The 26,169-nt window shown below is 43.0% G+C and overlaps 1 protein-coding gene across 3 annotated transcripts; it reads right to left on the bottom strand.

The window, feature by feature from the left end:
- Positions 1-990: 990 nt before the first annotated feature.
- On the bottom strand, positions 991-25,816 carry epn2 (epsin 2). Of its 3 annotated transcripts, none has more exons than XM_049561009.1 (10): positions 25,633-25,816; positions 16,526-17,319; positions 14,019-14,173; positions 8,905-9,017; positions 8,072-8,176; positions 7,504-7,642; positions 6,847-6,999; positions 6,331-6,423; positions 3,367-3,597; positions 991-2,748 (listed from the first exon to the last, which is right to left on the bottom strand). In XM_049561009.1, the coding sequence occupies exons 2-10, from the start codon at positions 16,954-16,956 to the stop codon at positions 2,438-2,440; spliced, it is 1,731 nt and encodes a 576-aa protein (XP_049416966.1). In that variant the 5' UTR covers positions 16,957-17,319; positions 25,633-25,816; the 3' UTR covers positions 991-2,437. The 3 variants fall into 3 exon arrangements, with proteins under 3 accessions (XP_049416966.1, XP_049416967.1, XP_049416968.1); XM_049561010.1 differs by having other exon boundaries at positions 6,394-6,423; XM_049561011.1 differs by lacking the exon at positions 6,331-6,423.
- Positions 25,817-26,169: the final 353 nt, after the last annotated feature.

Below are 26,169 nucleotides of genomic sequence, written 5' to 3'. Positions count from 1 at the left end.
GAGAAAAATGAAAGGTCTGCGTTTAGTGGAGATACCAAGGGGTCTGTGGTGTTGCTATGATACCACAGCAGACCAGGAGCGGGCGCCAACGCACACTAAAAGAAAAAAAAAACCAAACACCTTTTCCACAGTAATAACATTGGCAGTGATATCAACAGAACTGGAGACGGGAGTACAGTGACCTAAAGAAGAAGACGGGTCTAAACACCGGGCGCAGTTCATCAGCTGCGTTTCATTAACCCACTTTTCTCAACCGATAGAAGAGACGGAGCCGCTCAGCTTGCTGTCAGTAAATGTGCCGATATTCAGCCAACAGTAACACTTTCTTACACAAACTCCTGAACAGACAGTAAAATAGCTCTGAAATATAAAAAATGATAACAACGGATCCATAAAACAAAACAAAAAACTGTCAGTGAAGTGTGACCCTACTGTTCAAACTACTCAAAGTACGACGTCCTCAGAAATCACAGACGCTATGACTTTGGTAACAGTTGTGCTTCTAAGAGAAGAGAATTACATAGCCTACCCATAGGGTGAAAAAAAAAACAAACTACAATGACAGAAAATAGACAAAAAGAGTGAGTGAAGATGATACATGGCTTAGCTAGTACACAGCTCCAAAACTCTGAAAGGCTTGGCTATGGATTTACATCTAATGAGTAAATAAAAACAACGAAAAAAAAATGTAACCAACAAAATTAACAACTGTTTGTTTACATGACATGTCTCACTGTTGTTTGCTGCGGGATTCGCTGTGCTATCAATAGACCGATCCTGGAACAACCCTGTGTGAGTGTGTGTGTGTGTGTGTGTGTGTGTTTGTGTGTCCACCTGCTAATGTTCTTGTAGGATAGATTAGCCGCAGTAAATCCACTCAGAGGTAAACTCTCTTCACGATGCTGAGTGGCTGACGTGCTCTTTAAACCCAGAGCTTTCTTTGCAGCCCTGTCACCATAGTAACACTTCTTGATATATGGTTGCAAACAGCACGCGCGCGCACACACACACACACACACACACACACACACACACTTAAGGCTGCAGTCTACTTTATACCCCTGCTCTGACTTGCACTTCAGAAACTTCAGCCATTTCTGAGCCAGTTTCCACTTTACTGTGTATTATTGTTCACTTGGAAGCTAAAGGTATCGCTCATGCAAACTGCACGCACACACACACGCACACGCACACACACACACACACACACACACACACGCCCTCTTCCCTTTGACCCTAAAAACAAACTAAAAAATAAACAAAACTGTCCCATGATGCCTCACTGCATCCATATGTTCAGATAGCAAAATACTGATGCCATCACAGTTCATGTCTTTTCTCAAAACACGCACGGGGGGGGGGGGCTTAGTGACAAATACATCAACATGTGGCTGTTAGTATACGAGCATTAACAGTACATCTGCGTGAGCACACACATACAGACGAAAATTACGTTCCAACCCCTAAAACAAGGGGTTCACCCCCTTTGATAAGTGTTCATTGTTAATCCTGCGACCCCTGGAGGTCAAAGTTCACGTGGAGGGTCGGGATTTAAAAAAAAAAAAAAAAAAAAAAAAAAGGTCCAAGTTAACGGGAAGTGACCAGACGAGAGTTGTTGACTGAGTGGTACCAAGAGCCGAGGCAGTGTGTGTGTGTTGTCGGAGCCGTTTTGAGCGGCGAGCCTCCCTCCCTTAGCTAAGGTGTAACGGTGAGCCCAACAGTCGCAGAAAGAAAAAATAAAAAGACAAAAAATTGTGCAAAATCCCTGCTTAGTAACACACGCAAGAGTATAAACACATCTGACCATCTCTCATCCGTACTCCAGTGTGTGTAAGTAAAACCCACTGGAATATACACAGTGTAAAAGTACTGAGATGTGCGCTCACTCACTCGCACACGCGCACACACACTCACTCGCACACCGGCTGACAGGGCTTATAAAAGATTAGCTCTAGTGAAGAGATAAGATCCTGGCGTTAGTATGGTCAGACTCTCCTGTCACTCCACCACAGAAGAAGAAAAGAGCAGTCCTAAGGGAGGAAGTAAGGGAGAGGAGGCGAGTGAAGGAGAGGAGGACAGAGGGGAGAGCCTGTCCTGCCTCTGTGGAAAAACTGTAAACACCACTGCTACTCTGTAAGTCTGTAGACAGATGCAAACGTGTTGTGGTCATCAACATCATCGTCAGATCAGTATGGAACACACAGGACTAGGCAGCTTGTAGCACTGAGACAAAGAGATGGAGGAAGAAGGAGTACAGGAGTGTGTTAAGGTGGGGGGGGGAGCCAGGCTGGGACTACGACCTGGCCAGGAGTTGATTATAAAGGGATACATGGGATCTCCTTGTTCATTTTGAAGCTTCTAAAGGAGCCAAAGTGGACGAGGGAGACAGAGAGAGAGGAGAGGGTACTCAGGGGCAAGTCGTCCCCCAGTCGCCCCCTCACAAAAGGAAGGGGTTGGTGGTTCCGGTGGGCTGCGTCCCGGCCTGGGGTGGCATGCTCATCAGGGGCTGGGGCATGGACATCCCCACGCCTCCGATAGTGCCGACTCCCATTCCGGGCATCGTGCGCGCCATGGGGGCCATGCCTGCCAGGGGGACCATGGTGATGGGCTGAGCGGGCAGGGAGGAGAGGGCCATGGGCTCCGCCATGCCAAAGCCGGGGGGCATGGGACTGACCCGCATCTGGTTGAGGGTTGGAGGGGCTGGCTGGCTCACTTGGAAGGGGTTTGCTGGAGCTGGAGCAGCGGCACCTGAACAAAGGAAGGACGCAGATGTCACTGCGCTCACAGAGCGCCAGAAATGGGAACAAAGAGAACTACACTACACTACTATACTCTCATTCAGGGTTCCCACATATTTTTAAAACTGAATTTTCAAAACTTTTCCATAATATTTTACCCATATTCTTTCCCAAAAACATTCTATTATTTCTTAACCATTTCCTGGCCTGTAAATGAATGTGAAATCTAATATCATAACTTTTCCAGGAATTTCATGACCGTGAGAACACAGTCATTTTATAAATTGTATGAATAACCTTTCTCGCCTCAGAGTTTACCGCTCACACCGACAGGGCAGTGTCAGTGATTCAGCATTAAACTGTGTAGATGGGTGTGTCTTCCTGTGCATTCAGGCCTGCACGTGTACGTCCATGTCTCTTGGCTTAGCGACTACGCTTCTGGCTGCCACACTCTGTTATCTAATCAGTTTGAATTAACCTGTGTGTTTACCTGCTTCAAAATAGCCCGTCTGTACGTTTATATAAAAACTATTCTACTAAACAAACATACCTGAGTAGAAAGCGATTAAGTGTAAGAACAATGAAAGTTTTGAAATCAACTTCCTCATATTTCCTCATCGTTACTCACCACCTGTTGAAGCTAAGAAGGGGTTGATGACTGGTGCAGGCTGGGCTGGTTTGGTCACCAGAGAGTCCAGATTGACCAGAGCAGCATTAGGACCCAGGAAGGACTCCGGGGTCTTTCTAGTTGGATTTGTGGTGACAGATGTGGAGGTGGGCAGGGGGTCGAAGAGGTCTAGGCTGCCGCTGCTTGCAAGGCTGCCTTGGGAGGGGATAGAGGATGCTACGCCCCCGTCACCTGCAGAACGAAGAGCAGTTGGATTTCACTGATGAAATAAACTGTTACTGGACTTCTCTTTGAGGAAATAAAAAAATAAATAAAACACTGAGAGCTCATGAATACAGAATATTTCTTATCTGGCCTTGAACTGTGAGGAACAACTCTGTAAACCTGAGTTTGACATGGCCTGAGTACGTGAATGGTTTGCTCATATTTGTGATACTAAAAACGAAAGTGACCTCAAATTCTGCATTATAAAAGGTCTAACAGATATTCAGCCCCCCACTACACCCACACACCACGCCCACTTGTACATGAGCACCCACACTCACATTTACAGTGAAATCAAATTGAGTTGATGCAATAAAATGATTAGAAGATGCTTTTATGAGAGGACATCAGAGGCAGACAGGCTGGCTGTTTGTGTTGGGGTTTTTTTTGCAGTCAGACAGCAGTGGAGACATTCATTATTGCACTCACATATGAATATGCACAGACCTAGCATGCCAGCAGCAACATACACAAGAGGAAACGTCAAAGATGGAAACTTGTCTTGTCAGAACAGAAACTGAGACGCAGCACAGCCACAATAAAAGGCCCATAAGATCAGACAGGCCTAATGTGTATTAACGCCCCATAAATCCTGTCGGTTTCAGCCAGAGGTGATTCAAACAGTAACATTTCTACAACTCATACCAGGGGTGGGCGATTATTCTATTAAGCTCCATGTATCATGGCTTGTTCCACGTGGGATGTATAAAATGACTACATCGCAATCACTGAATATAAATTCTCACATCATTTCTTTCTTTAAGCCACTGATACAAACAGGATACGTTACACACACTCCCCCGCTCATGCAGAACACGGGCATGGGCAGTAGTGTGTGAGGCGAGGTGTGTGTTTTGTATGCAGGGTTCCAGACCACTGCCATTAAGTAGCATTTTGCGACCATGGAGCACCAGAGCGACTTGTAAATATTATTTATGTATGAACTGAAGAGCTGTTTTTTCCCCCCCACCCACAGTGGGTCAAGTTTTGCAGCGCTGCTGTAACGGTTTAACTTTCTGTTAACTGCTAACAGCTAACTGATGACAGAAGCTTCACATTTACAGCAAAACATCAACACTTCTGCCCTAAGACGAGCCGGGTGCTTCAGAATAAAAGCACCAGTGGTTTGATTCATTTCGTTATAGCAACAGTTCATTTAACTTTATTTATTTATTACTTCAATAGTACAACCAGTAGTTTAACTTTATTATAGCAGTACTTTTACCAAACTTTATTTGAACAGTATTTTATTTAACTTTATTACGACCGTACTTTAACTATTATACCAATAATGTATTCAACTTTATTATTAGAGCACTTTTTAAACTAAAATATAAGAGTGCCTTATTTAACTATTATGAGAGTGTTTCATTTAATTTTTTTGTAACAGTTCATTTTTAAATTTCATTTAAGCAGTACTTTTATATACCATAATTAATACGATGTAACAGTAGTTTATTTACCTTTATTTTTAAAGTATAACAGTACTTCATTTACCTTTGTTATTACAGTGTAACAGTACTTTATTTACCTTAATTATAAAAGTACTTTATTTACCTTTATTATAAAAGTACTTTATTAAACTTTATTATTACAGTATAATAGTACTTTATTTACCTTTACTTTTAATATTGCAATATAACAATACTTTACCAACTAATACTAACTCATACTGCAGAGGTCTGCTTCCTAAACACCACTTAAGTCCCTGTCGTCTCCACGGTGTGGGGACTTGTCCCTTCTGAGAACAGTAACTTTACTTTATTCACCTTTATTTTTAAAGTATAATATTGCTTTATTTACCTTTGCTATTACAGTATACAGTACTTTATTTACATTTATTATTACAGTGTAACAGTACTTTATTTACCTTAATTATAAAAATACTTTATTTACCTTTATTATAAAAGTACTTTATTAAAATGTATTATTACATTATAATAGTACTTTATTTACCTTTACTGTAAAAGTACTTTATTTACCTTTATTATTACTAACTACTAACTCATACTGCAGAGGTCTGCTTCCTGAACATCACCTAAGTCCTTGTCCTGTCCACAGTGTGGTGACTTGTCCCTTCTGAGAACAGTAACTTTGTATGACTGTGTTTCTGTTATTTCTTGACTTGTCCTTGACTGTATCAGAAGTGCTTGTGTCGAGCTCGAGCAAACGTTAGACACCAATGTCACCCTCCCACACAGAGAGACTGCCAAACCACATGGGAAATACATTCAAGACCTGTGCCAACCTGTTCACTGGAACCTTCTTACACACCAACCTGAATGGAGTTGTAAGTGGGTTTAATTCAGATTTTTGGAGCATTTGTTTTTGGTTCAGATGCACCAGGCAGATCACATAAAATCTATAAGAAACTCCATAAACTGGATGGCCCAGGTCTTGTGATAAATTTCATGATAAACACATAAAAGCTGCACCACATTACACCACAGTGACATGGGACCAGACCAGAGCAAACAGCTTTTTCCCACCTTTTGATATGATTACTGCTGCATTTGAGTGCAAATTCTAACACTGTCTTTGCTCAGGTCTGGTGATATTTACATACAAAGACAAGACATGAGTGTGTCTGTGCCCCGCAGAGACATTGTATCTGCAGACAGGCATCATTTTCAGACACCCAGGAAAAAAAAAAAACAACAAACTTTGTGTCATTAGAGAGACGAAGACAAGGGTGAGTACCAGTGGGGACAGAGGAGGAAGAGCGCAGGCTGTCAAATTCTGAGAAGTCCTCTTTAGACGTACCGTTGGATGCATTGAACAGGTCAAAGTTACCTGAAAGGGGACAACACATGTACACACATACAGACATAATCACATAAAACAAACAGCAAATACACATAAACACACAGACAGACAGATGGAGACAGACAACACAGGTATGAATGAGTGTGGATAATCTGGTAAACTGAGAAAACTGAACACAATAGGCAAGTGAAAGCATGCAGATGTGTGTAAGCATTTGGTAATGTGTGCTTTATGTGCCCCTTTTGACTCAGCTATTAAGTATTTGAGACACTAGCCAGCCAAAGAGAACTCAATGAGTGCGAACTGTTCTCCAAAATCTTTAAGACTAAAACACATAATTCCCAGACAAATTAGCTGACGAATACAAATTCGTTGGTGGAGGTAAGGTTGTGGTGGTGAATTGTGAGTTTTATGGATGTCCTGAAAAAGCTACTCTCTCTTGAAGGTCACCTGTGTTGGAAGTCTTAGGGCGGGCAGCTGCGGAGCCCCATGGGTCAGCGGCAGGGGTGGAGTTTGATGCCCAGGGATCACTGCTTTTCATGGGTGGGACAGAAGGAGTAGCACCCCATGGGTCCACTGGGGCTGCTGGCTTAGGTGCAGACCCTGGGGAGAGGTTCGGAGTTAGGGAGGACGATGGGTTGGATGCAAAACATGTGGTCAAATTGGATAAGAAGAAGAAGAGAGTGAGAGAAAGGTGAAAGAAGGTAAGATAAGAGCAAGGTGGTTTCATGCAGGTGCTGACAGCAGGCGTGTATTTGATCTGACCCATGCTTAAACTACAGCTCATCTGTCCCTCTTTGTTTCCCCTTCAACATTTACATATCTTAACTCCCCCACAGCCTCCTCTCCCTGCCTCCCTGTCCCTTAACACTCCTTTCCTTCACAATATCTTCCTCTAACACCCCCCCCCCCCCCGGTGCAGTAATGCTGCTGAGCCAGTGGAGCAGCATTCCTATTTAACAAAGAGTCACAGTCCTGCAAGCTGCAGGTGGAAAGCAGACACGACACACACGCACAGAAAGACTAACTCTATACACAAATCCTTAACAGCAATGGTCAGTGTGTAAATATCTTATGCCAAGTGAAGAGTGTGGGTGAGGTGTATACCATAAGACTGCCAGGGGTCTTCGGATGCAGCGGCTGCCCCTGCCCCGGCTCCGGCACCAGCCCCGGCCCCTGCGCCCCAGGGGTCAGCGCTGGCACCTGGCTCTGGGACATCCATCAGGTCCATCAAAGACGACTGTGGCTAGAAAGAGACAGAGGATGTGACCAAGTGACAGGAGACAGGAAGACAGAACAAAGAATGCAGACAAAAGAGGAAACCATTAGGAAGTACCATCTGTTGGCCAGCCATTATCCTCCGCGGCACCAATACTATTCAAACATACTGACAGCGTTCATGTCATTATAATCCTAAAATAAAACACGCAGCCGTACGTCTTCTTCACTTTAGCTCTGTGTGCCTTCAAACTTCAGCCAGCCAGCTATTCGAGCAGAATAATGATGAGTAAACTAGGTAGTCTGCTGCCCGTTAGTGGGCTCATTACTGCTCATGATGCAGTAGGCAGTGTGAGGCAGAAAATGAGGATGGAGAGAGACGAGGCTGTTTCATGGGCATGGTCATGACAACGGAGTAACTGAGTCACTCCAGTCTCCATGACAGTGCATATTTTACCTCTTTCTTCTTCTTGGGCAGTTTTGCTGAATCTGAGCCTCCTTTCTTACTCTCCTCCAAGGCCATCTGTAGTCTCAGGTCGTCCCCTCTGCGTATGCGCTCCTCCTAAGCACACACCCAGAGGACAGTTAGCAGAAGCAGAATGTGCAGTTTTCTATGATTTTTTTTCTTAACAGGTTGGTCTCGCTTTTGTGGGCAGCATGACATTTGCTGAACAGTCTTTATATATTTCAATTTCAATTCCTATTTATCCATATAAAGTCTATAAACTGGTGTTGCAGATCAGATTGTTTAACGGAAACTTGGATGAGTAAAGAGAAACAGTTTCCATTTAGCAAGTCATACACGTACAGCTGATGAGGATAACGGAACACAGTATCATGTAAATACATGTGCAAAAATCCATATACCAGGAGTATTTCGTACATCTTGTCTGCTCTAATCGACAAACCCTAACCCTAACAATTATCTTGATATTTAGCTGACATCAGAAATGTTTATGTACATAAGAAACCTAATTTCTGAAGTTCAGGAGCTTAGATACCCCTAGCAGCTTTAAGAAAAATATTCATTAGCAATGTGAATGCTTAACAGGGTTTCAGAAAGGTTTTTGAGTATGTGTACTTTCAGGGTGATGACCCAGTGAAGATAATTAAATTCAAAACTGCCTTTACTGTAAAGTCATTCACTGACATGTTAAAATAAGCTGGTTATCACGAGTGTAAACTACCTGCAAATTTCAAACACAGACCCACAATAAATAAAGATAATGACACGCATGGATTCACGCTCTGCCATGTCATCATATGTTTAATGTATGTGTGTGTATGTACCTGCTCTGCAGCCTCTCTGCTCATGGCCAGAGCCAGCTGCAGCTGTAGCTCCTCCTCTCCGCTGGTCTGAGGTCTGGCCTGCTCCAGTTCTGAGCCGGCGTTGGGAGACGTGGCTAACACACACATTCAGAACATATGTTAACATCACTGCCACATGGGACTCCATCACACACTGTGTATATTACAATTACAATGAAAAGCAGTGACACTGGCTGTGGAAATTATCTGTGTTAATTGTCCAAAACCAAGATCCGGTGTGATAATTACAATCATACAAATACATATACACAGTGTTGTCTCGTGAAGCAAGTCATATTTGAAATACATCTGTTCTGTGTGTGTGTGTGTGTGTGTGTGTGTGTGTGTGTTGTGTGTGTGTGTGATTAGAGGCCGTCAGTGAGCCTGTAAAGGATGACAGGTCCATTCACATTCAGCTTACTGGATTAGACCAGGCCATGTGGCAGCACAAAAACACATAGACGCTGCACGTGGCAACACACACACAGCTATCTCGCCAAGAGAAGTTACAGCGCCAAAAGATTAGGTTCATTACAGTAGCCTGAAGTGTATGCTTTAATTTAAAGTTTGACTGTGTGAGTTTGGAAACAGTAACCTTGTTGTTTTAGTGGGAACCATGGCGTGGGAGGTGATGACAAGTAACCGTGACATCACCACATCTCTTAATGTAATTCTTGACTCTTACTCCTGTATAATGTCACTACATCAGCTTGTGCAGTTTCATGCATGTGAATGTTGTGGGTGTTGGTGCACTAAACCTGTTTTCTTGGGCTTGATTTAAGATTTTCTGCACATACGTCCTTACATACAACACTGTTTTATCCATTATAAACAGCATTGGAAAAAACACTGGTGTGCAAATTTAATTTTTGGCCAGATGATTCCTCTCAGACTTTAAGGTTGCTCCTGATCTCCTACTTAAATAATAAACATTGTCTCTCTCCTTCTGCCTGCCTAATCTTTTTCTCTCCGTCTCTGATTCAAACAAAGACCAGTCATGACATGTCTCACTGCTGATGTGGACACTCCCAAATACACACTCAATGCTCATCACACTGTGATGATCTTGTGTGTAGTGTTACATCATTTAAAGAGTTAAGAGTAGAGAGAAAACCAAAGGCATTGGTGCAGAGGCAAAACAACAACAGTGACACAGATATGACTCGGGGAAACACTGTAGGTTAGTTTCACTATGTGACACAATTAACTCTGAAACCTCCCATTTTGACTGAAGTCTGCAGGAAGCAGACGTCACATCAGCGGTTTTCTATAAACATTACACAGAAAATCTGCCACATCAAATGTTTCCATGATGAGGAACAAATCATTTCTTTTTAAAAAGGAATACCCTGACACTTCGTTAAAAGCTTGGCCTTCCCTGAAGAAATGGTTGCTAATTTAGGAATATGCCAGTATGATCACAACATACTGACCCTTAGAAGAAGCAGATAGAGGACGCAGCCTCACAGCCAACTCATAAGAATGACCAATAATGACACTATGCATGTTAATTCACTGTTCGTCTTGCAATCCCAGGCTAAGATCTTGTCCCTGCCTCCTTTCCTCCCTCCTTGCTCACTTCTTAGCTCTGTTCCTGCCCAACTTGATCCTCAAACCCATGTCTCCCATGCTCCATTAGACTGTGCGTGGGAAAGGGCCCAGAAGTACCAGGGGTGAAGGTGTGTTTAGTTAGCTGGTGGCTGGACTTGAACCATGGCTTCGACATCAACTACATATCTGCCTTAAATAGACAGTGAACACACAGGGGTGCTTCAGCCTATACAGAGATAATGTGAACCTGTGAAATATCCAGGGATGATAGGTAATATGGGAAATTGGGACGACGTCTAACCATAAAAAAACAGCAGCAGAGGGTAAATTTCTTCACTAATGCTCAGACAATGTGACATCTCACCATTATCTTCCATTAACATGTTTGATAGATGCATTATATTCCTTTATCAAAGGGATATTTGCCGTGAGCTCTCTTTAAATCTCACCAAAACCAAATGCAAACCAAAGGAGGGCTTAAATAACAGGTTTTTCAACCACTAAGCCTAAAGAGATATGAAAACTGGCAACACATAACACACACTGCAACACTTGATAGTAGCAAGTCAGCAGCACAAATAAACAAAACTCAAAGCCAACTAAAACACACCAGGTTCTTGCCCACCACTGTGGGAATGGACCATATATGGATAGTCACAATTTTTTGGCATTCCTCACAGGCACAGCTCTGCCTGCTAGGAGCGACATACATTTAAAAAAATCCTTCTAATACGTGCCACTACCGCTTGTGTAGGCTGTTTAGTCCAGTCATGTCTCATCTTATCATAATTTTCTGTGCTGCTATTTTTAATAATTAAGCAAATAAACACAAAACTGGAATTGAACAAACACTTCAGCTTACAAAACTCCTTCCAACCAAGCTTAGACCCTGACTGCAGCCTACAATTCAAGTTCTAAATGGAGATTTTTGGAGAAGGCGAAATGGGCTGATGACCACTGGTGTCATCTGTAGTAGATTTATGTGGTGATAACAGCACAGAGAATTTTATCCCAGGGTGTCGACCACTAATGACCGCAACATTCGCAGACACCCAGTCTCCTGTCTCTCTAGATAAAGAATTAAGTGGCTGTTTGAAACCTGGTGAGTGAGGCAGTTCATTAAATGCACTTTCTAGATTGCTTCTTTATACGTTTTCCAGACTTTTGGCGTGAAACTGTGAAAATGTATGTTGTTCCCAGCCTTTGTGGGAGACTTGAGTGTTGCATGCTCCTGCGTTATCACTTAAGTGTTCAACAGAGAGAATGCTAGGAACACTGGAGCCTTGACTCTGATCTGTTTAGACCCCACATGCACATACATAAAGACACACAACTAGGATTGCGTACCAAACTCTGTACTTTTAGGGTACTGACCAAATTACATCAGTGCAACAGAGTACCAATTTACCAATCAGTGCCTAATTTTGGTACCTGAGAGCACATCTGGGTGAAAACGCTGAGTTTAAACAAGAGGCAGACATGCTGTGACAGCCCCAAAGCCTGGAAGCTAGCCATGGAGCTCCAAGGATGGAAACAGAGCTCAGTGGAGTGACCAGGGTTCGCCCTCAGACAGGAAGCAACCCAAAGCCAGCAAATCGGCCATGGAGCTCTGCGGCCACTCCGTTGGCTTTCCAGCAAGACAAAACCAGCACTGCAGCGCTGACCTGCCACGATAGTTCCTAGATTGTTTAAGCAAAAGCCTAGAATCACTGCTAGATACACAGACACATATACACTCGCACAAGCAGACAGATTGCTTTTAGTCTCAAACGTCATCCCAGCAGCTTGTTCAAAAATCACATTTTTGTTACAACAGAGAAAGTTAAGTACCAAAAAAGGTACTGTTGGGTAGCAGTACCAAATTACAGGTACCCTTATCAGTTAAAATGTGAATAAACCAACCCTACACACTGCTTAGCATTGCTCAAATAGCATCACACCACTTATGTCAACGTACTTTAATCATGCTGATCTTTAGAGGCACTAAACTATTTGAACTTCTACAGTGAGACGAAAAGGCATCATTGAACCAGAAACATGGAAACTAAAGCAAAACCAGCTTTTACTATTGGCTCGTTAACCTCAGAGAAACTACAGCCTAAGGGGACAGTTAGGTTCTTTCACAAACATGCACAGATTAACATTAACACACACAGAAACACAGGTGTGTGTGCAGACTGACAAGGTAGAGACAAATTACAAATAACAATCTGTAATCACAAATTTGGAATTCATGACATGCGATTGCCTTAGGTCAAACATATTTCAGACCTTTCCAGATACGTAGGAGACTAGGGGGTGGGGGGGCATGCTAGGTTAACACCAACAGTCCCACTTGCATGGCCGTTCATTCACACCCTGTCTGGACAACAATACTCGGAAAGTTCGCCTGGAATCCCAAAAATCCCCCCCTGGAAACGCCCACAGCGACAACCCGGCCTCACTCCTATTGGCTGGTCTCTCCTTCAGTTTTCTCAACTGATGACTCAGCTGCTGGAGCTTCCGCCTCTGAGCCACACGTTCAAACATAACATACAGGAAGGAATGTGGGCCACAAAGTAAAAGATGAACGTGAGCTCCATGCAACATGTGGGATCCATGCAGGCTGAAACCACATGTGTGTCAATAGACAGACACACACACACATCCATAGGCACATACACACCTCAATCCTGCTGTGCACAAAAGACTGAGGGTCAGGGGATGAAAGGGAAAGAGGCCATGGTTCACTCTTTCATTTCAACTTCTCCATTCTTTCTCTCCGTCCCTCTCTGCATTACCCCATTTCCTGACTGCCTGACTATGCCTCACCCACTCCATCTTTCTATCCATACATTTAAACTCTGCTTTTATTCTCTGTTAGAATAAGCTCGTGCAACTAGAAAAAAAGAGTACTAATAGAAACTCAAGAGCATCGATGACTTATCACAGAATATGTCACCAAGTATGAGGACTCCTAGCTTTGCATGATGAAGATACCAGACTAATTAATACAAAGTTAGAGGGCAGTAGTAATGTGCAGCCGTCGAAAATATCCGCACACGTCGCTGCGCTCTTCATCAACAGAAAGACGTTCCCACTCTAGTCCCTCTTTTTATTCAAGGCTATCCAAGTTTGGTTTCCATTCACTTCCTATATCTCTCTCAGTGCAATCTTCATCTATCCATGTCTCTCCTGTTGCAGTCTGTCTGTCACTGTGCATTTCTATGTCTCTCCCTGTGTCTCTGGAGGAGTGAACGAATCACTGAAAAGACGAGCAGATTCCTCTGTCATGTGGATGATAGAAGCTAGGGGGGTGAACTCTGCTTCCTCTTCTGTCTCTGTGTGTGTGTGTGAGTGTGTGTGTGTGCTGAGGAATGCAACCCTACTGCGGGACTGCAAGCCAGAGACAGAGCAGGGGGAGGGGTAGGTTTCAGGATGTAGGCCAAAGTTACACCAACTGGGACACAATACAGTATAAGGGAGTATTCTGTATTACATGTGCTGTTTTAACATACGGAATGAGCCCTGGATGTGTTACAGCCTCTGTGGTGGCTAATACTTACAGCCATGGTAGGACGCAGGTGAGCCCTCTGATCTGCCATACTCTTCGCTGTAGGAAGTGGAGAGGTTGGGTTGAGACGAGCCTCGGCCAAAACCCATCTGACTGCTCCCAGTGGACACCTGGGCCATACGCTCTTTGGTCTTCAAAGCCTGAGACCTAGTAAGACAAAAAAATACTATGATCAGTCATCTTGACTAAAGTTAAGGTTCTTATCATCCTTAGCGTGACGTTCAAAGGACAAAATAAGCATGAGGTATAAAAGGTTAATTGCTCTTTGGAGACCTAGCACACCAATTATGAGATTGAGTCTATTTCCAAAACCACCCTCATTCTAAAATGTCACAACATTATCATTAATTAGAGTTAAACATGCTGCCAACAACAAATGATGAAGAAACTCCCTTGGGCCAACTAGTGCTGGAAATGATGCAATGCCCTGTTTTTTGTAAAAAATCAAATCAGAAAACAGATGGATAAACAAAAAAGCAAACCATATACAGACATTTTTTTGAAAATGGGTATTTTCCCATCCAAAAAAAAATCAGTCCATACAACTTTCGTTTTACAAAAACGACGTCAAACTCGTGCTGGAGTTAGCGTCTAACACAAGCCCTTTTTAGATAGGAATTGTGCAAATTTGCAGGAAAGCCCAATCAGTCTTCTTTCAGCATTGGCAGTATAAAAGCAAAACTGGGGAGTGCTGCAAAGTGCCGCCTACCTACTTTTGTTTATACAGAACACGCCTTTTACGGGGCAATGGGGGGCATGAGCAAGTAACAAAACGTGTAGCTCAGTGTGTGACGTAAACAGTGACATGGGAGGGAAGCCGCGGCTGGTCAGTCCTTCGGCGATTCTCTCGTAAGTCGGCCTGTTCTTCACCGTCCCCGTCATCTGACGGTTAATGGCCTCTGCGTTTGCGAGGGCAAGGAGGGTGCACAATTCCTTGTCTCCCCAGTTGCTCATCTTTACAGTGTCTGTCAGGTTTGCGTTTCTCTCTTGCTACTAGCTGCACGCTAATTCCTGCTATCATCTGTTTCCTGTTTATCCACCACCAGTGGGTCACACGTGCAGCGTCATCAACAGCTCCTCCCACAAGTCTTCAACAGCCCCTCCCGTTGCGAAAGGCCGCCTCAATCTGTTTAAACTGAAAGGGTTCCGCCAATATGACTACCCTCCAAGGTGGAAAATTGGGCACCTCGGATCAACTCGCCAATCCGGCTCTGTGTGTCTAAAAGCTTGCCGGCAAAACGGCCCAACATTCGTGGAAAATCTGGCAGTGTAAAAGGGGCTACAGTCTCCCCCTGTTGCAAAGGTAGTGCAGTGTTAACAGGTCAACATTACCCTTTTCAAAACACCTACTGGAGATCCAATAACCATTTATCCCCTTTGATATGAAGACAGAGAAGCTTACTCAAAAATACAAGTGATGCTCTGGACATGGGCGTGTTTTCCTTCCACTCCTCATCGATAACAATCCCACTTTCAAAATTGTACAACCATCTACTACTTAAATTGGGCCTGTTCAAAAAGCGCTGTTTCTGGTGGACTTCAAACCGCAGATGCTGAGGATGGCCATGTAACATTGGGCACAGTAGAGGCCTCCATTCATCCTTTTTCAGATGTAAGATTGTCATTAGATAAAGCAGTGTTAACAAAACGTAAAAAAAACTTGTCTCTAGCGCAAGCACATTACACTAAGCAACACCGGGCATGCACAAATTGGGGAGATGATATCATTGTTTCCCCAAACGGTCTGTTTTACATGTCCACACTGATATATAGTAATGGAGAATAGATGCCATTTTGGTGACCTAAAAGTGTGTGGATAAGGGGCCAAAACATAGAAGAAAATTTAAGTTCTCAAAAAGATCTGTGTATGTGTAGACAGGGCCTAAATTGAATCATACAGCAAATCTTTAAGTACAGTCACAGAAAGTCACTGAAGCAGGCAACTCATGTCCATAGTAGGTTTTCCTTAGGACTGTTCATCTGGAAAACACATCATCTGTGCCGCCATTTTTCAAGCGCAGTAACCTTGTTTGCACCTCTTATCAGTGAAAGAGATTCACTGTAAATGGCATAACAATAGAGATATGGAGATATGGAGTAGCACGACACCCTGGGGATCAATCTTTGCTAAGCACCAACAGGTGTGGAAACACAGTGTCAGCTGTAATAAAATTGGACACACCAAAAGCACCAGTCATTGTATAGTAGAGGAAGCGGTGCTGGGGTCTGGTGTGGCGTCAGAGCTGTTTGGTCGACCTCGCTAGCTTTCGACACCGCAGCTGAGAGCAGAGACAAGGGTGAATAAAGTCTAGTGCTTCAACGAACAGTGTGCTCCAAAACTTATGATTCAAATTAATGTTTTTTAGGGAGCCCTTTTAAGGGACAAGGGCAAATGCAAAGTTCTGTCACTGTCACACCCAACACCCTGCAGAATCAGTGGACCCCTAAGGTTTTTAACTACTGTGTATCTGTTCCAAATTTGATTTACAAAGCTCTTACCTCTCTCCTTTGAGGCGGTCCTCGTCTTTCAGTAGGACCACAAGCTGCTTGCTCTTCTCCCTGACGTTGATGCCCTGGTCTTTGCCGTCTCTGTCGATGTACTGGAAGTCCTTCAGAGTCTGGATGGCGAAGATGTTCTCCTTGCACTGCAGCGCCACTCGCTCCGAGCCTGTCTTGATCAGGTAGTCGAGCAAAGTGAGCGCCTTGTAGACGTGGCGCCAGTTCTTGCCGTGGTCGTTGAGCCTCTTCCAGATCATGCTCATGATCTCGCTGAAGGCGACCACGTTGTAAGTGAGGTCGGCGATCTCGGACATGAGCGAAGACGACGGGCCCCAGGGGTCATTGGAAGTGGCCTCTCTGACTTTCTTCTCGGCGTCAGAGTAGTTGTTCACCATGTTCTTCATCTGCCGGCGGATGGTGGACCTCGGCATGGTGGCGGTGGGGGTGGGACAGATGGGAAGAAATAAAATGCACGCTCTCACACAGGAGAGGAGATAGAACACCAATGATGTATGGGTAGAGAGTCTAACACACACCAAGAGCTTAAATGTGTGTGCGTGCTTCAGGTGAAGCTTGTGTTATGTATCCGTGCGCCTGTGTCCTTTCTCAAGGCACGGCGGTGGCGTGGTGTATGTGTAAATCTTCTTGTGTGCAGGTGTGTGTTGTGTACGTGTGCGTGTTTGTTTATGAGGCTTCTCCAGGCCAGTGCAGTGTTCCTGAGTCCTCCAGAACAGCGTCTGTTAAAACCATCTCCACACACACAGTGCTGGCTGCACACATGACGACGCCATCACCTGGGACAGACAGACAAATAATCGGTTAGTGGAAGGAAGAGAAGAAAAAGACATTTAGGATATGTAACAGAATAAAGACGGAAAAAAACTGATGCATACTAAAAGAGCAAACACCTCAACACTTCCGTGTTATAATCAGTTTCTGAGTAACTCTCACACGTCTGAATACACCAACAGCTTAGTATTTGTTACAGCACAATAACAACTTCACGTTTCTCTCTAAAATGTTTTAAACCAATGATCTTAAATGATCAAATTCCCCCTCCCTAAGCAGTCATCTTCAAAGCATACATCAAATTTAACCTACCTTTCATTAGAGAAACACTTCAGGAAAAAAAGTCCTTAATATTTTTGACACTTTCGAATTACATGATAAGACAAACTACGAAACATCTGGTAAAGTCGTGGGTCTTATCAGAGTTTCTTTCTTGAAGGTGTCGGCGTAATTCCGATTTCCACACCTAAACAATGAGATTGTGAAGATAATCTGTATTTATAGGAGCAGCTGTAGAGCCTTCCTTTATGAAACTAGACTAAACAATATGTTTCATACTTTCACGCTTAGATAAGCAATTTCCATGCACTTACACAGAGCCTGCCTCCTTCTTATTGAGGAGGGCCAGAGTGTTTTGACCAAGAATTGTGTTTCCACTTTTGTAATCACACTCGAGTTTACAGTAATCTGACTCAATCGCAAATTACAAGGCATGGTGATGAAAATGAATAATTTCAGGGCGGTATGTGTGTGTGATGGAAAAGTTGCTCATTGGGTGGGCTGGGAGGACAAGACATGGGAGCAGAAAATGCAAGACGAAAGCAAACACAAGATTACTTGGAACGAATTAGAAGAGCCGTGCAATGAAAAGACATAACATAAAAATAGTAATCAAAAATGCACAAACAATATTAAGATATAACTAGTGTCTCGTGGGATAATAATGTCCTAGTCACAGTGTTTCACTATCAAAAAGGTTTACAGTTCTACGTAGATAGTGAGTGACGTGATGATTTTCTAGTTACTGAGAAAAATTACATCTACATTTGTTGATTAATGTCACAAATTCTATGTCGTATTAGATTTTACTCAGTTTTCAAGGCAGATCTGACAAACACACCGTCTGTTTGCAGGTAGGGCTGACTAATCGATGATTAGTCGACAATGAAAATAATCGTGAGTGGCAGCCCTATTTGCAGGTGTACCAAATACACTACTTTACAAAAGGGCAACCTTGTAGAGACATGCAAGAAGTGCTGGGCAGTATACCAGTTCTTCAAGTATACTGGTTTCCTTCTTCCCCATGAATTTGTCATATTTTGTCTTACCGGTGAATAAATAATACAACTGCTATAACTCTTCAATGCACATCTGAGGGCACTAGGGGCTACACATGCTGTGTAGAGTGGGAGAGGGGGACCCTATTAACTGCGTACCCTTCTTACGAATGTTTGTAACTTAATAATACAACATCTGATAACCCACACTTACTCTTTTTAACAGGGAAATACAATGACGCACAACAAAATTACACTGCTGGGTAGAGAAAGCAAAGAGGTAAAGAAAGGTGTGAGAATGAAGAAAGAGACCAGAGATGCACCACAGGAACTTGTGCCCAAAAAAAGAGCTGTGTCTGCCGAGTGGAAGCTTTTTGTTTTTAAAAAATATGCCATTACGTTACTTTGTTGAGCAACTGTTGTTGCAGGCCCTGGTAACACTTGCAACTTATCCCATCACCTCAGCAGAAAACTATGGCAAGCCGTTTTAACATTTAATCGCTACGTTTGACTATCTGGAATTACCATTGTAGATATCAACAACATCATTTTGACTAGTCGTAATGTCATTGTGACTAGTATGCATTTTAATTGAAGATATCTATGACGTCATTCTGACTAGTCAAAACTACAGTTACAGATATCTGTAGTTCAGTTTTGACTAGTAACATTCAAACTATTTTTGTCATTAATGTGCATGGGGTTTGTCATTATAAATATCTCCAAAGTAGCTGCGAATATCTGCAATTCTTATTGCGGATATCCGCAACTGAATTGGAGATATCTGTAATTCAGTTGCAGATATCTACAACGTCATTTTGACTAGTCATAATTCAAGTTGAAGATATCTACAACGTCATTCTATCTGAAACTTAATTCAAGGTATCTAGAAAGGACCATGTAGATATCTTCAATTGATGATAATTAAAGATATCTTGAACTTGAATTATGACTAGTCAAAATTACGTTGTAGATATCTCAAACTGGAATTACAGATACCTACAATTCAGTTGCAGATATCCGCAATAAGAATTGCAGATATCCGCAGCTACATTGGAGATATCTGCAATGACAAACCTCATACACATGAATGGCAAAAGTAGTTTGAATCTTACTAGTCAAAACTGAATTACAGATATCTGTAATTAGGGTTGTGACTAGTCAAAATCTAATTACAGATATCTTGAATAAGAGTTCTGACTAGGTAAAATTATGTTGCAGTTATCAGTAATGAATATCCAGTCTAGCGATTAAATGTTAAAACGGCTTGCCATAGAAAACATGTTGGAATACCAAGACAGTGTAAGACTACAGTCGTCAGATTCAAGGTCATCAGCAGCACCAGTGAAACCAGAGGGTCAGACATAGCCTTAAGCGGCATTTGCTCAAGGCTCTACATGTGACAGGAAAAGCAAGCAGTGGAGGGATATTATGAACGCAAAAACAATCCACCTATGCAAGGTCTTGGTCCTGCTACAGATTGTTGAGAAAGACGGGTTCAGAGCAGAGCAATGACTGAAACGGTGGATTCGAGGTATGTCTTACTGGGGCAAAAATACTTCAGACCCGTGCAATCGAATATTTGCAAATGATCTCTGTAAACACTAAAATACTTAAGGTATATAGATTTTTAGTGGCTTATCTATTAGTCCAATAACAAAATGTTTATACGCTGCAACTGGTTCATGCACTCTGATTCCTTCATATATTGTATCATTGTAGGGTCAAGCAAACGCAATAGTAATCAAAGACTTCAGTATAAAAATGACACTGAAATGTTTTTAGATTTAATGTAGTACTGACAGTGGAATAAGCCACTACGCCCAGTGATGAGAAAAGAAATAAATACCGTGATAAAACAGGAAACCACCAGAATCTTACAAAGTACTGTGATAATAATATTTGGGCACACCGCCCAGCACTATATGCAAAGCAGCACAAAAGCAATCGCTATTTTTAGCAGAGCCGGATTTTAAGTTTTACTAATTCAATTTCAGCATCATTCTTGAACAACTTAGATCTTAATGTGCCTTTATCTATGCTCTTTCCCATCACCGCAGTATTAACATTCAGTCAGTGTATCACCACGAGAGACGCCAGCGCAATGAGTGAGTAAAATGTGTTTCCACCCTTTGGTGGGTGGCAGGGGAGATAAACCATTTCCAGTCTGACGATGACTACAGGAGTGACTGATGACTCCTCTGTCCTGTTTCTAACAGATCAGAGCAGCCCAGCTACTGATCACTTCCTGACACACAAGAAAGTATGGAAAGTGTGTGGACACGCACAGCTGTGTGACCTAGACATCTCATTTCCATATTCAATGAAAATGTTACTTGAGTGTGTGACATTAAGATAAGAAACACACAGCTACTGTTTATGGGCCTTGTGTTTATGAAGTCGAAAGAAAAGTCGATTCAATGAAATGTGATAGCGTATTACGGTTTGAGCTTAGATGCAAACTCGCCACAGCAAGATCTATATAACTTGATAATTTAGTGAGATTAGCACAGAGACTGTTTTACTTTCATTTATGACACATTCGCACACATTCACATCAGCTGCAAACTTACCAAATCTAATTTAATTCATTGTTTTTTTCTGATGGTTTTTTTTTTTTTTTACCACTGTTCCTCTGACTGCCACCCAGGGCTGTTCATCTAGACCTAAGATGACTTCTCGCATTAAGTAATCTGATCCCTGCACCAAGCGTGCACCAACATGCCCCACGACCTGCTGCTTGCATGAAGAGAGGACAAGTGTTAAGTGATTAACAGTCATTGCAGACTCTGTGTTAAATGTAGTTCGATGTTTTAGTTTTAAAAGTAGCAAATGGCAATGTACATTTATTTATGCATGTGTATGCATTTGTTCCAGGAAGCTTCCTGCCTAGCAATGCTACGGAAAGACAGCTGGGAGGGACGAGGGTGAGGACACGAGGGGGAGTGTGAGTGTATGTGTTGGGGAAAGGGGTTAAGAAAACAACTTGGCACATCCCCTAAATTTACTAAACGCTGGTGAAATGTGATTCCTGTGGAGCATGCCCCCCTCCCAAGCGTTCCCTCGTCACCCTCCTGCACCCTGCATCCGCATGAATACAGCCCAGACCTAATGACACATCTGCTGCTATAATCACCTATTCACCCATGGCAGACAGGAAGAAGAGAGGAGAGTCTGTCTTGTCCATCCCAGCCCCCCCTCAAACACCCCGGAACAACCCCCACCAGAAGACACCGCTGGCCCGCCTTCCTTCAGCCCCTCTGTGCTTAGATCATTCGAGCCCCAAGGCCCAGAGGAGACGGCATACAAAACTTGTATGTGTGTGTCTGTGTGAAATACACAGGCTATTCATGTGTCAGTGCAGGTTCATCATGTCTGAATGACTGAGCCCGTCATTCTTGTCAAACTGCCACTATGCCTCGCCCTTGGAAGAACAGAGGGATAACCATAAAAATCATTTAGTCCAGGGTCTACTTCTTGCAGCTTCAGATGAACTCACACACCTATTATGAGCAGCCATGCTTTCGGTCTTCTCTGCTCTCTCTGCCTGTCATTGTCTGACTCACACACGGAGGTTAAAGGAAATTTGAGAAGAAATTAACGAAATTACGCAAATAATGGCATCTACACAATGGCAGTCCAGCTCCCTCATTTAAAATAATACTCTTTATAATCCAATCAGTAGTCGTACTCCTGGATTGGATTACTTGTATACCTGTATGAATATTTGCAATGCAGACTGCCTATCGTCAATACTGGATTGATATTGGATTACATTCAACATTACAGATTTTCTCTACATCCTCTACCACTATTTCCATTTTGTGTTTCGCTTTGGCTGCCTTTGCTGCCACAGAGCTGTCACATTCGTGTAGAAATCGTTGACTATCAATGCATAGGATGAACAGAAGCATGGCATCAGCAGAAAACTGACAGTGCCCTGCAACAACATAAAAATTTGGGCTCATTCCAAAGTCAGCCAGAGTTTTTTGAATGGATTAGAGCAGAGAAACTACCTTGTAAATATAGCCTACGTCATGGAAAACAGTAACCACAGGACCTCCAACGTGGACTAGGAAAACACAGTGGCGTGCACCACTACATGCAAAGTCAGAAAATTCAAATTTCACCTTCCTGTGGTGTCCCGTTTTAACCAAATAAGATACTGGTGAATCCGCTCACAACATTATCAGATCTGTGCCTTAGGCCACAGCTAAAAATAACTGCAAGATAATTTGATAGTGTGATGTTTACATTTTAAAAATGAATTTAAAAAACAGCTACAGAAAAAAAGGGCAATTACTATAAAATGCCTGTAGAAACTTTTACTGTACATGAAAAACAAGTGATCCAGCAAAGCCATTTCCTGTGCAAACCCAAGGCTATTAGGCTAAGTGAAGGCTGGGACACAGTGTCATGTTGCGTCATGTCATTAGGGTACAACATATGCATAGTAAAGTCTGGTCTCCTAAAAGCAATTCCATACAAGGCATAGATCTGATAATAATGTCACTGGTTCATTCATCAGTATCATATAGCAAAACAGTCCTCACACAATTATTTCAAGTATATAATGTATGGAACAGACTGACATACCCATGAAGTGCTCTGGTGGTGCTTATCAACTTGCTTAAATGTAAATCAATTTCTTTGGCAGAGGAGACATCAAGACTCAATTGCAGGATCGTTACTGGGGTTGATCAGACCGTGTTTAATGGATCACATCAACAATAAAAAGTCTGATAACTTTCCGGTAGTGTTTGATGCTTCCAGTATGACAGCCATCAAATATGCCAAATCACACTTAGTTAAAACACTGAGCATGGTGAATGAATGACCTACACATGAACTGCAGAGCACACAAAAAGTAGATGACACGGCAATGTCAAAAACTATACAAATAATTAGCTCAGGGTCTGTGTCACCAACCGCTCTACATCTAAGTACCTGGACATGAGTCAGAAAAACATGATTGACGTCTTTAACAGAAGCACATCGGTGGAGAAGCATAAATCTGGCTTAGCAGAGGACTCACAGCAGTTGTTGCTGTGCTGATTTCAAAGTGTTGCCAGTACAGAAAAAAACAGAGTAGAGACTGAGGAAAGGAAGGCATAGTGTGTGTGGGACAATGTCATGACCTACAGATATTTGCCAGGAACATCCCAATACGACACTAAATATCAACCACAAAGAAAGTGGAGAGAGAGAGCAGTCTCATTGCTAGGATACAACCAGCCAAACCTCTCACGGGTGTGTGTGTGTGTGTGTGTGTGTGTGTGTGTGTGTGTGTGTGTGTGCGCCAGTGTCTGGGTGTGTCTTGGCAAATCCCAGGTAAACTGTGATTAGCAACAAGGGTTGAGAGCAGTACACCAAGAACAGGTCTGCCTTGCCAGGTCTAAACAACAAGTGTAAAGCTGATCTGGAGATAGAGGGCTTGCACAACCGAGTGCCTGTGTGTGACAATATCTAGCATGACACCGAGTTACCCAAGTGGTTCCTTCACCACCTTCATTTGGACTCAATCTCAGTGTAACCACAAGCAGCATACACCCGTAATTAATCTTAAACCACTCAGCTACTCAAGGATTAAGTTCCTTCAAGCCAAACTAACAATCGTATCAAGTCTAACCCAAGGAAAATCCAACCACTACAACGTGTTTCAAAAGCCTTTAATGTGACTGTGAGTGTGTATGAGTTGTGATGAGCATCAAGCCTGACGCAGGGAGGAGAAGCCACCTTCTGATCGGCATGTCACCCCGCCTTTTGTCCTCCCTGGCCGGCTGTGAGACAAAGCCAAGTCAGGGAAGGGAGGAGGACGGTGATGATGCATCTGTCACCCACTGTGACTGACTGATCATCCTGACAATAGACAAAGCCCTGCCCCTCTCTGAGGCCACGTTTATATGTGCAGCTCTGAATACAAAGCTCACATCCGAACACCACTGTACCCCACAAAATAACCAAACCTTACCACCCATCAGTGTCTTGAGGTGTTGACGCCTGCCTACCTACCATCGGGGTTAGCCGATTGGAAACTGAGCGAGTAAACAGACAGCGCCCACACCGTGAAGAATTTCCCTAAAATCGCAAATAAGCACGTCAAGTTTTGCCTTGATGACTCACAACAGCATGATCTAACTCAGCAGTCTCTTTCAAAGCATGCTTAACTGGTAGAGGAAATAATAATGAAGCCGCTCCCAAAAAAACGGGAAGAAAGGGAACAAATCACAGCGTTTCATTGAACTGTGATTGATAGCACTAAGCTAAAGTAGCGTACGCTAACTCAAACACATTCCCAATGTATTTACCTGTTTGGATTGCGGGATAAACCTGAGTGTAACAGACACTTAACTTTATGAAACGTCACTTTAATACATTGGGTGGAATAACTAGCCCGTTTGCGACTCACAGTCACCGCTAACGTTAGCAAGTTGAGCAAACTTGCGGCAAGTAGATGTCACTAGCTAGCAAAATAAGCTAGCTAACATCGTTAACTTGCTTACGTTGGTTTAGTTAGTCAACTCAGGTGATTGGAAAAGTGTGTATCCCGACTACATTTTTATTTCCAGCATGTTATGACCCACTCTGTTTGCCATTGAGATTGATATTAGTGACTGTAGACACAATCGCTGACCAACGGTCGTTTCCAATACGAGATCAAAACTTGCCCTGGGAAAAAAAAGTTGGATCAAAGCTAGCAAAGCTTATGTTACATTAGCAAGCGGCAGACCTGCTCTCTCCCGTAATTCGGCTAAAAAACAACTGTTGCACACTCAGCATCTATATTTAACACAAAGCTTACATTTTTTTGGATTCACAGTCACTTCCATACCTAACTGATAAATACACGAGCATTCCGGTCAGCTCCTAAACGTATTTATATGCTAAGACATCCAACTAGCATGCTAAGCTAGTTAGCATTCCTTCAAGCTAGCAGCCAAGACGGGTGCTCGGTGGAGACATCACCAGAGCAAACTGGATTACAGGACACCCTGGAAAAACAAAACAACTCGACTGTCTTGAAAGCCGACGTGAACTTACCATCTTTTTTGGGCCACGTCAGGTTCAATTGTTAGTCCAGGGATATAAAACCATAAACTAGTTGCGCGAATTCCAAGGAAAAAAATCAAAATAGAGTACTTATTTCGGCGTTCAGGGAGCTTGTTGCGCCTCCGCCTAGCTATGTGTTGCTAATGCTAAGCCAGCTAAAGCCAGGCTACACGTATCTCCTCCTCCAGAACATGGCGGGCAAAGCGGGAGGGGGGGAAGCTGGGAAGGGTGTGACCAAGGCGGCTTGACTTGCCAGGGGCACAGAAAATCCCTTTACTCCCTGGTGAAAACTGCAGTCATGTCACCCATTAAGTCATAAATGTAACGTTGCAGCAACAGGGCAGACCTGTTTCAGAGTCACCATCATGATACTTCCATATATTTCATCCCAAATTTCCACAAGAGTGACATGCAGGGTGGGCCTGATTTTTGGGAGAGGACACAATATGCCTTTTAAAATGGAAAACTACAAGGATATGCTGTTTGAAGACACACTTCCTGTCTGTTGTCTTCTAGCTGTGTCTGGAC

This window comes from Epinephelus fuscoguttatus, linkage group LG19 (genome assembly GCF_011397635.1).
Source record: "Epinephelus fuscoguttatus linkage group LG19, E.fuscoguttatus.final_Chr_v1".
NCBI classification, from domain to species: Eukaryota; Metazoa; Chordata; class Actinopteri; order Perciformes; family Serranidae; genus Epinephelus; species Epinephelus fuscoguttatus.
Note: the sequence above shows the minus strand (reverse complement) of the source record. Positions and strands in the feature narration are given on the sequence as shown.